Below are 11,752 nucleotides of genomic sequence, written 5' to 3'. Positions count from 1 at the left end.
CTAACATATGTTAAAGCGTGTTTTTCCATATATAGCTGTAAGACAAAAACTCTTGCTTGGATAAGCAGGAGGTGCTCTTGCAGGAGGCACTACTGCACTGTCAAGGCGGCTAGGATCTGGAACCAACTTCCATGAGAAATGGTGCTAGCTCCTACCCTGGGGGTCTTTAAGAGGACGATGGATGAACACCTTGCCGGAGTAGTTTGTCCCCAGTGCTCTTTCCTGCCATGGCAGGGGGTCGGACTTGATGATCTGCTCAGGTCCCTTCCGACCCTAACAACTATGAAACTAACATTACTGAAGCATACTTATGAATTAATTTATTTTTCAGTTAACTTATATCATTTCATTATAAGGTTCTATATTACAGTTGAAGAACAAACTTCTCCTGAACGATTAAAAGCTAAGTCAAACATTTGAAAGAGAAACATAAAAGGAATTACATATATGCACAATGTACTATACAAATCACTTGAAAAGGCAAACAAATAATTAACCTTTGTTGATGCTACAAAAATGAAGAGAGGTAATGAACAAAAATGGTAACAGATCATTTCATATTTTGCAAATGACAAAATGTAATGCTGGAAAAAACAGTAATGTGTTGGACACACAATGAAAGAGTAAAAAATTAACCTACTATTGCTCTTTTGTGATTTTGTTATCATCAGGACAACTATGGGTGGATTGCAGCAATGGCATTGTGTCCATACCTCATTCAAGAGCAGGTCACAAGTGTAGTGAAGAAAGCTCATTGCACGTGTGCCATACAGCGGAAGGGGATGTAGTTGGAGCCCCTTGCTGCGATTCTGGATACCAATGAGTTCTCAGCAGCTCCCGCTGGAGCTCTGCCTGGAGTCCCTGCTTTCAATCAGCTCTTCACTCTTTCCTTCCCCCCTCATGCTGAATTCAGCAGCAGGGAGAAGAGAGAATGAGCAGTGAGCAGAGGCAGCTGGGAGGCTCTGGAGACTAATTAAAGTGGAGACTGCATGTCCCTGGCCTCACTTCCCCTCAGTTCTCCTGCTGCTGAATTCAGCAGGTGAAGGAGAGGAAAGGGGAGAACGAAGAGCAGGAGTCTCCAGAGCTGCTTGAAAGCATAGACTCTGGGCAGAATCCATACCAACCAGCTCACAACCTATGCAGAGCTTCTTGCAGGAGCTGTGATAAAGTGCTGGTGAGCTTTCGGAGCTCACTGTGCATATAGGGCACAGCCAAAGGGGAGTGTAGTTGCACCATTTCTGGATTTGCCCCAAAGGACAACCAGATTTTCCATTTAAGTAACCATACATAAACTGAATATTGTTTCAATAAAAACTGCTGAATCTTAAAGTAAGGGACACATCTAGGAAAACTGATTTACTAGAAATTGGGTAGGCTCTGATGGCTATTTGGCTTTACTTTTAGAATCCAAATATTTCTATTTCATTGAAGTATATGAGAAATTAAAGGAAGATGTGTTAAGGATATTTTTAGTTTTTCTTTCTTCAGATTCATTTACAGGGAAAGTGAATTTCAGCAGAGAATTAAGTCAAGCAAGTAGTAAAAAAAACCCATAACCACCATTTATAAGGCACCTCAGTTTTAAGACTGTGCAAGATAACTTCCCCCTAATCTTATGGATCAGTTTTTCTGAAGTAATTACAAAATGGGAATGCATAAATTAAAAAAACAGAACAAAACAAAAAAACCCTACACTCTCTCCAAACGAGATGAGTCTACAACATCTGTAAATCAGTAGTTAGTTAACATTAACAAAATCATATGAAGGAAATTATTTCCAACAAATTGTAAACATTTTTTCCCCAACTGCTGAGACATCACAAAATTCTTTGGTGTTTTTATTATAATCTAAATACAACTTTAAAGGGATCTTTGAAGTTTTATGTTTTTCTTTTAAATAAAAAGTGTTTTGATATCTTTTACATCAGCTGGCTTTGCATTATTTTTAACAAATTGTAGTGTATAATATATGGTCACAGTTTTAAAGTCTTTAAAAAAATATTTCTTGCTGCATGAAGTATTCAAATGTTTTGGCCAAAAATCCATTTTTGGAACAAATCTGATGGATTACATGATACCAAGCTTGGATGTTCTCCATTTCCTGTAAGGCACATATTTAATGCTGCATTATATAACAGTTGATCCTAGAAAGGAAAAAAAAAACAGCAAATCAGTAAGGTTTTTTAAAAATATATAATTTTGTTAATTTAATTCTAGATTTTTGGACTAAGAATTAACAGGTAGTAGCACTGAGACTGAAGCCTTATTCCTATGATAGGTATAAACAGTTGGCACTGCAAACTACCCAACACTGTTCCACAAATTTATGCCAGTCATGACAGGAAGGAACCACTTCTACAAGAGGAAAATATGTTCTATATACCCATCTAATCTATAAAACCTTCTGCCTAAAGTGCTGAATAAGCATACAAAACTGGCTCCATTTTCTATTCTTTTTGTGATGGGGATATTTCTCTACTATTACCTGGACAAAGGTTCTCATTTTACAGTTGCTACTGTATGCCAGAGATTCGCCAACCCCCAGGCCACGGCCTGGTACCGGATCACGAAGGGTTGACTGGCGGACCAGAAGTTCGGATGTGACCGACATACCGCGGACTGGCAGCCAACCCTTTTTTATGCTCATAATACTGAGTATAAAAAAGGGTTGGCTGGCGGCCCGCAGTATGCTGGTCCATGGTTACTTCCAGTCTGCGGTTTGCCAGTCCGTGGTCTAAAAATGTTGGGAACCACTGCTATCAGATTGAGCTGTACTTTAATCTAAAACTGTAACCTAATGCTCAGGACATCTCTAAGCTTTTTTCCTCCGGAGCAGAGCCACCCCTTTACTTGTACATTTACATTTATACATATTTACATTTTATATGTTTGGTAGCTGAAGAAAAGATTTTTCAACTATTTTGTTTGTATGTGTGTGTGTGTGTGATACACACACACACACACACACACACACACACACACACACACACACACTAGTTGAAAAATCTTTTCTTCAGCTACCAGACCTGTACATTTATTTATTGCATAAACGGCTTAGATAAATACCTGTTGAAGCTCCCATTTCTCTTCTCCCGGGGTGAATGTTTTTTGGCCTTTGTAGCTACAGTCCTGAAGCTGTACTGCGCCTTGAGAAGCATGCAGGCAGAGCTCCTTCTGAATGTTATGTCGAATTTCATGATGTGCAGAGTATTCAAAATACTAGTTAAATAATTTAAAAATATATTTATACATATTTCAGTAGAAACTAAGCAACTAGAACAATTAAATGCATCTCTTGAAATTCTGTGGCTACAAGCCTGACACTTTCTGCCTCTGGCTTTTCCCAGGCATCTTTGGTTCCAGTCACAGTATCCCCCCATCCCTCCCATCTTCTTGACTATGTATTAGTTTTCCCCACACAAATCCCTTCCTTGATCTATTCATCCCAGTCCTTCCTTCTTTCCTCCCAAGGCTTCCACCTGGTGCTACACGCATTTCCACCTCCACACATCTGTATCCCAGTTGGCCAGCTTCGTCCATCCTCCTCACTGCTGAATTTGCAGTAGAAGCATTGATTATACCAGAGGAATTTTCCTGAATAGCGAGAAAATGTAACTGTCAAACTAACATCTCTGCTAGGCATATGCTTAACTGAGATTTTTAGAGATTCATAACTTGGCCAGATTTGGATTTTCATAAGAATGGCAACCAGAACACTCCAGTGCAACACACATCGCAAATATTAGTTTCCATTCCAAACCAAGGAGAGGCTAAAGATAGCAAGCATTTTTCCATAGCTTTGTTTTCAATCAGCTGATCCATCTTGACTGAAATTTTCTAATGGAAAATTCAGTCTGGAGACACAGAAACCCTTAAGTTTAGGAAAGTTTATTAGAAGCCAAAGGGAGGGTAATATAATGGAAATCATCAAGGAACTTTAAAAAGCAAGTTGCTACCAGAACCATCTATAGTAAATGTAGATATTTGCAGAATACTAACGAAGCCAAAGTATTACTGCAGGACACAAAAATATACAAGATAAGCTGGTAAAGGTAGATATAGTAGCAGTATAGGCCTGTGTATGAAAAGGTATTTTAATTCAAAGCATATGGACTAATACTTGTGTAAAGTATTTTTATAGTATTATAAACCATCAAGTAACACAGCAAATAAATTCCAAAGGAAACTGCTGTGCAATAAATAAGCCCCTCACAGCAAGGCAGCTAACAGATCTACAGCTGAGCATCTAGGCTACTCTGATTTCAATTGAGATGTGTAAAACACCTATGCATTACAATGGTACATACCACAGATAACACTCAGTGATTTAACTGAAAACTAGAAAAAGGATAAAAACCATCAGGCCCCAAAATAAGTTGCCATTTAGGATGCCTTTTATTAATCAATTTTGCTTAAAGGATAACTGAACAGTTATAGTACTGTTTTTAGTACAGTGGTACCTCGAGTATTTGACAGATACCTGTAATGCATTCCACTTGATATTATACAAACATACATCCCTGCTCCCAAGAGCCATGCGTCTTGGAAGAAGTCAGTGATTTTAAGTATTATAGTTCTCAAAATGCTAGATTTTTAGTGGCTTAAGGCAGACTACTCTGACTTCCCACTGTGAGACTGCAAGCACAACAGGGCATGTAGCTTAGGCCTGGCAGGTTGGTCACCCACTAACAGGATTTCCACTTGTACCCTCCTTGAAAACATGAGACCTGGTGACAAAGAAAGAAGCAATAAGGGAAGGAATAAGGAGAAAGTGTCAAAACTTACAAAGAAAAAGTGAGGAAAAGAAATGTTCCTGTAGCAGAGAAGAGAGGTCAAGTGAGGAAGAACTGCAGGTTGCATGACAGAACAGTGAACTGGCATCATGTGGCTGAGAAGCCTATTCTGTGCAGTTTGTTCATGTGTCCAGCAAAATTTTGCATCCAACTGCCTCTGTACATTGCCCTAGGGGCAAGCTTATTCAGTAGCCCAGAGTTGGAAATTGAGGTTGAACTCTACCTGAGAATACAGTTACACTATAAAATTGTATCAACAATTCTGTAGGCTTAAAAAATGAATCCTGCATAATACAGCTTGTAATTATCCTAGACACTGTCATTATAGGCAAGGACACCAGCAGCTATCTGAGGTATTTCTTTCAATCAGTACAATATCAAAATACTTCTCTATTACAACAAATGTTTGCATGCAGTGTGCAAATACTCTGATACATGCATGCAGTTTCTCACTTGCCACTATTCATGAGCGTTTATGTGCAAAGCTATCTGCACATACCATCTGTGTGAGTACTTTGGAAGATCTGGACAGCAGTATAAAACCTGTTCTACACAGTCTGTATTTTATCATCCTCTCATGCAGAAATAATATAGGTCAGAGGTCAGCAACCTGTAGCCTACAGGCCTGATCCACCCTGTAAAGAGTTTGGATCCAGCTTGCAAATATCTAATTCAGGACAGGGATGGGGCGGCAGCAGGTAAGGGGGAGGTGGATGCTGATTTACAGAACCATATTAAAGAAGCTGTTCTGCATTGGTGTTCATCATGGCTATTGACATCATCCAGTAAGGAGAAGGGGAGAGAGCAGAGTGGGAATTAGGGGTGGGGACATGGGATCAGCAGCCCACAGTGGCAAGGTTGCAGACACCTAACCTGTCACTCCAAATGACCGCTAACCCCCAATGCAGGTTTTAAAAAACACTGAATGCCAGCATACCAAGAAATGTATGTTAATATTACCCGATGTGAAAAAGTTTTACATGCAGGCATGTCAAAGTGGTAAATACCAGTTATGTAAGAAATGAAATACATATAATATATTTTACCTGATTTCCACCAAGTCCATGACAAGCATACATAATTAATGGCTTGCCACCATGGTTATTTTCACCAACATCCAGACATGTACGTCTACCTATATTTTTTAACTAAAGAAAAAACAACTTCCTTTTAGAAAAATACATTAAAACTCGATATTTGAGAGGGGAGTTGGGAGAGCTATGAATTACTAAGATAACTTATACAAAAATATATGTACACTTGCCAACAATTACAAATTTCAGTATTTTACTTGACATTTGACTCTCAAAACTTGTTCAATTGGTGCTTATATCTTTGCTAGTCAAATCTTCATTCTCATATTCCAGTTATCTAGGTATCTCATTGTCTGCCAAATGGAGTAAGTCAGAGTCCCCATCTTTGAACAGCTCACAATATACAACGTGTAAGTAACATTATGGGTGGAGCATTAAGGCACAGTCTTTTTTAAAATAAACATTAGTTTCTCCCACATGCATATAAAGCTAGTGGATACTGATAGACTAGTATTTTATAGACAATGGAGTATGTTTAGACTAAGCTAATTGTGGAAAATGTGATTGCTTCATAGATAATTTTTCAGATAGGATTCACTTACAAGAAACAGTATAGAAGATCCATAGAAAAGCTGAAAGGATTCTAAAGCAATGTCTGTACTGTAAACTTACAGTAGCTGGCAGTGACACACTCAAGCATACCATGCTGTTCCATGCAGGCTGCCTCCTAGGTTAGGGACAGAAGTTACACAAACTGGTTTAAGTGATCAGAAACTGGTTTAAGTTCAGTACACATAAACCAGTTTCAAAATGGCTGAAACCGGTTTGAGATAAACCTGATTGAATGTAGTATCAGATTTAACTGGTTGAGGTCAAACCAGTTTATGCAACTTGTGTTCCAGACCCCTAGCTGGTTTAAGTTAAATCAGAGTCCTTCTGCATTCCAGCACGCTCTGCAGCCCTGGGGGCTGGGCTGTCTATTCCAGCCAAGAAGGTTTGGTCCTGCTCCTCTCCTCCATAGTCAGAGCACTATCACTGCTCTGGCTGGCTAAGAAAGTGGTGGGGATGGGAAACCCTGCTTGAGTGCTGCAGGGTCTGTCTGGCAAGGGAGCAGCAGCCAGACCACAGTAATGGGGGTTTAATCCCCGCACTGGGGGGGGCAGTGCTGGCACTGATAGGCTATTGGCATCTGGTTGCCATGGCCCCGGGTGCATGAATGGAGCCTGAGGGAAAGGGGGGCAGGGTTAATCCCCCCACTGCAGGCAGCAGCGGTGGGGGCACTGACATGGCACCCTGGGCTGAGTCCCTCTGAGGAGCAGCCAGCCACCTGTGGGGAGGGCTGCTGCAGGCCAGGGGTGTAGGCAGTGGTTGGGGGAGGCAAGGGACCACCACAGCCCAGCCAGGCCTGCAGGCTATGAGTCCAGCCTGGCCCAGCCCAGCCCTGTAGGCAGCAACTGGCCTGCAGCAGCCTGCCCTGAGCACCTGGCACCATCACTAGCAGGCAGCAGATAACAGGTGCCTCACCTCCACCCACCACAATAATTTGCTTCCACGCCACCACTGTGAGAGGACGGGGTGAGTTGCCATGGGCCAGTTGCTGCATACGCCTATAAGCCTCAAGGCCAGGCAGAAGGACCAGGCGGACATTACTAGTGTGCTGGCAATCCGAGTAGGGCTAAGGTCTCGCATAATAAAATGACCTATGAAAGTAAAATGCTAATGATGGAAAAGATTTTCCTAAAATTTATCAGTGTAGACAAATGTCAGGAACTGGCCTAAGAATGTTCAAACATGAAGATTTTCAGGAAAAAAAATCCACCCGCACTAGTCAAAAGAATTCCTCAAGCCATGTAATAACTGAATTTAAACAGAATAAAGCTATCATTTCAACTAAAGCAGCATAAATCAGGAAATTTTTAGTGACAGAACAACATAATGAAATAGAAAATAACCAAAATTGGAATGTACTCACAAAGCCAGATAATGGAGGATTCAGGTCTGGCACATATGCTTCAGGATAAATGTTATTTAGATACCAAGTAAAATTTTTACAATGCAAGCGTTGCCTTAAATCAAGTCTTTTTGAAATGTCTCCAAATATTTTCTGTTGGAAAAAAGTCAATAAATTTAGATTTATTAACCAACGATGATGTTCTGTGTAGAAGCACTAAATAAGTTTAGACGTGAAAAATCAAATCTAAAATCTGAAGCTTGAATTTTAAACCATACTGAGTCAAAAAAGCAAGACTAACGCAACACAATTTAGGACATTAAGATTTCAGATTGACTTGTAGAGTTAGAACCCATGATCTCCTACACACACTTTAGAATGCTATAGGCAGGGGAAACTCTTGCTTTCTCTGAGGCAATATGAAGCATCCTCAGTCGCAGGAGGGAATAGCACACTGCCAGGAACAGAAAAAATGTGTGTTCATCAGGCAAGAGATTACTTAAGAAATCTGAGCATGGCTACAAAATTAATGGAGGGTTGCTATGAAGACAGTGCTGTTAGACGACCATACGGGGAAGCCTACACCATAGCAAATATCAAGGTAACATCAGAAGGCTGCATGGAACAAATATTTTACCAGGTACCTTTATTGTCAATTTATCATCTAAAGTCTAAGAAAAACTAACTAGATTAAGGTAAATAAGATGTGGGCATAATAAAGTAAAGGCGTTTTAACTCCCTCATCTTGAACTTCTGTGCACGTGCACCAAGTGGTTGGTAACCTTTTAAGGCTGCAGGTGGACAGACTCAGTTCAGGTCACAAAAAGAAAGGAGGGTAAAGGGCCCAGCAACAGCACAGGGAAAATGCCCACCACTGTTCCTTCTTCCTGCGACAGCATGGAAAGTGACGGCTGCCAAAGCACAAGCCCCCCCGCAAAAAAACTTCACATCTATAGGCCAGATACAGCCCACAGGCCATAGGTTGCCAACCCCTGCCTTAGATGGCATACCCTGGAATAGTGGTTCTCAACTTCACTAGACTCAAGGCATCCCTCCAAAACTTTTTGTGAATTAAGTGGCATATAATTAAAAAAAAAAAAATAAATGTGTGCATATATATTACAGTGCTCACCTCCTTGCAGGGGGCCAGGCAGTGGGGGTAGGGGGTTAGCCAGATAGAGACAAACCTTGGCCTGCATGTATTTACTTAGCTTAAATACCTGCCTTTAGGTGTGAAGAGATATCTGGAAACACCCATGCAGCACCCTGGCTGAGAAGCACTGCCCTAGAACCTGAAAAGTATTTAAGTATCATACTGCCATTGATTTAAATGGGAATTAGGCATCTAAAACACCTTTGAGCGTCTGGACCTATGCACTTAACATGGAAGAGGCAAGTCATCCATTTGGCAAATAGTGCTAGAGTCAAGTAAAAATACATTTCAAACCACTTTGGCTATTAACTCTTGTTACCAGAAACAAGTTCAAACTATAAAATAGATATTTCTCCAAATAATTAGAGGCCTGGGAAACATTAGGAAAAGCTGAAAGAACTAGGGTTAATTAGTCTGAAGAATAAAAGATGGGGGGAAGGAGGGCAGGGGAGGAGAAGAGGAAGTTTCACAATAGTCTTCAAATACCTATATCTGATGGGCAATTATACAGAAGATGGAGATAGGTTATTCTCTGTGGGTATACTAGACAGGACTAGAAGCAAAGGACTCAAGGTGTAGCAGAGGAAATTTCATTTGGAGATTAGGAGGAACTTTTGACCATGAGAGTGGTTAAGCATTGGAACAGGCTAGCAAGAGAAGTTGTGGCATTTCCATCCTTGGAAATTTTCAAGAGCAGGTTGGACAGACACTTAGTGGAGATAGCTGAGTCAGGGATGATCCTGGTTTGAGCTAGACTAGATGACTTTGTGAGGTCCCTTCCAGCCCTACTTTCCTAAGATTCTATGAACAACACATCAAGATCAGAGAATCTAAATGAACCTTAACATCATACAAGAAGTCCATTGCAACAAAAAGTTATTAGGCTCTTTGCAAAAGTAAGCTAAGGCGGCTGTGTTTGCAATAAAAATCTGAAATGTTAAATGAATAATGAACCAAATTTATCCAAGAAAGTTAATGGAGCTACATCAGAGATCTGATCCAAGGGTGTTATCTATAGGCTTTAGAGAAAGCTACCAGCCTAAGTTGCTATATGTGTGCACAATCTTATGCCTAACACATTGCTGAAAGAGCAGAATTAATAATAAAGAAATGCATGTAATTAAATTAGTCCAACTTAAAGCTTTACTGTGTATTGTGTTGAAGCGGAAACTATCAAAAAAATTGAAGAACATATTGGCAGGGGTGTTTTTGGCCTCTCTCACGGCAAAAGTTCAGCAGTCTGATTTGCTGCCTTGTAACTTTGCATAGTTTAGAAAATGAATGTGGTCAGAGACAAAAAAGGATATTACAAACTTTCCCTTCACAAATAATTTGGTTGCTAAAAAAGCCTCACCAAAATGTTGAATGGTGAAACTCTTTACTAGTTTCCATCATTTTCATAACATGCACATTAACTTCAGATTTCCTCTAAGTTTTTATTGAGCAAAAATATCTGTCATTTTCTTTTCTTTTTGTGTCGTGAAATGAAAATCTTGCAAAACCCACCTCAGAGGAAACAAAATACTTAGGACAAAAGCATGCTAAATATTCCACTTCTTATGACACTAGTAAAAACATGATTTTTTGCCTTATTTGATTTCATAATCAATATTTTTGATATTCATATACACACACACACACACACACACACACACACACTATTGGTATTTAAAACACAAGTAAACTCCTGGCAAATTGTAATAGATCGTAAGAGAAAAGTAAAAAAGGATCTCTCATGTGGGTTGCCATCACGCTTCCAGATATTACTGAGTATATCAAACACAACCTGCTTAGTACTTTTGATTATGATATCTAGACTTCTTACAGACTTTTTTCAATAAATAACTTTTGCTCACCAAAACTTTCAACGCAGCAAGTGTGATTTCTAATACCACCACCACCACCTACTTGTTTCACAATTTTTGCTGCTTCAGTGTTTCTTCGGTAAAATATTTCTTTGTAATCATCCATCCAGACTTCTGCAAGGCGGACCTGATTACGTATGATCACTTGGGTACCTTTAGGAAAAGTGTGCGGACTCTTGCTGCGAAAGACATGGCCAACAACAGAGCAAGGCATGATCTCCAACTGCCCACCACATTGCCATACCTAATAATAATATATTTTGTGTAAGTGCACTGTAGTTAGAAGTATTATAAAGCTCAAAAATCAACATATATTTTGCAATTTTAATGTTAAGCCTTTTTTAAAAAATCTGCTCAGGAGTTCCCAACAAGTGCTAACTTATGTTGTACCTTCAAAATAGGATTTCTTAGTTGGGCGAATGCTAGAAACCAAAATTTGAATACCCAACTCAAGCATGCATTTTAGAAAATTACTGCAGTGACCAAGCATGTAATTTATGCTATATTTTCTACCCCTAGCTAGGAGCAATGGACTCCCACTGCAGCAGAGGTAGCTCAGTTTTCATACTCTTTTAGTTCTTGAACTCTGCTATCATACAACTAATACTAAAATATGATATTTTTTGAGGACACATTTACTGGAGCTTTGCAATGATTATACATCTCATCTTTCTAAACTTACTCTGAAAGACATTTCTATATTTTCACCTCCCCATATTTCCATTTCTTCATCATAGCTTCCAATGTATTCAAAATAGCCTTTTGATATTGAAAAAAGACCTCCAGCAAAAGTAGGTGTTCTGCAAAAAGAAAAAATCACCATCATTAATTTACTGAACAGGATTTAAACTTTATTTAAATGATCTTAAGATTAGTTTAGGGCTTAGTATAATTATGCTAATAACTTCCTTGGCAAGCAAGCACAGAGTTAACCAGCTGAAATGACAAGGCACAAA

General features: G+C 39.5%; 1 protein-coding gene across 3 annotated transcripts in view; it reads right to left on the bottom strand.

The window, feature by feature from the left end:
• Positions 1-308: 308 nt before the first annotated feature.
• The window catches only part of GALNT3 (polypeptide N-acetylgalactosaminyltransferase 3), a 28,684-nt gene continuing 17,240 nt past the window's right edge, over positions 309-11,752 (bottom strand). The window contains exons 6-12 of one of the 3 annotated variants that reach the window (XM_006029473.3): positions 11,479-11,596; positions 10,840-11,040; positions 7,800-7,931; positions 5,840-5,941; positions 3,502-3,594; positions 3,067-3,219; positions 309-2,144 (exon numbers count right to left, since the gene is read on the bottom strand). In XM_006029473.3, the coding sequence (XP_006029535.1) occupies positions 2,022-2,144; positions 3,067-3,219; positions 3,502-3,594; positions 5,840-5,941; positions 7,800-7,931; positions 10,840-11,040; positions 11,479-11,596 (922 nt within the window). In that variant the 3' untranslated portion in view covers positions 309-2,021. Of the gene's footprint in view, positions 2,145-3,066; positions 3,220-3,479; positions 3,595-5,839; positions 5,942-7,799; positions 7,932-10,839; positions 11,041-11,478; positions 11,597-11,752 lie in introns of those variants that run through there. The other 2 variants (XM_006029474.3, XM_006029475.2) reach the window with 2 other exon arrangements.

The sequence above is a fragment of the Alligator sinensis genome, unplaced genomic scaffold (assembly GCF_000455745.1).
Source record: "Alligator sinensis unplaced genomic scaffold, ASM45574v1 scaffold738_1, whole genome shotgun sequence".
In the NCBI taxonomy this organism is placed as follows: Eukaryota; Metazoa; Chordata; order Crocodylia; family Alligatoridae; genus Alligator; species Alligator sinensis.
The sequence above is the reverse complement of the archived record's forward strand: the minus strand, read 5'-3'. Positions and strand labels throughout refer to the sequence as shown.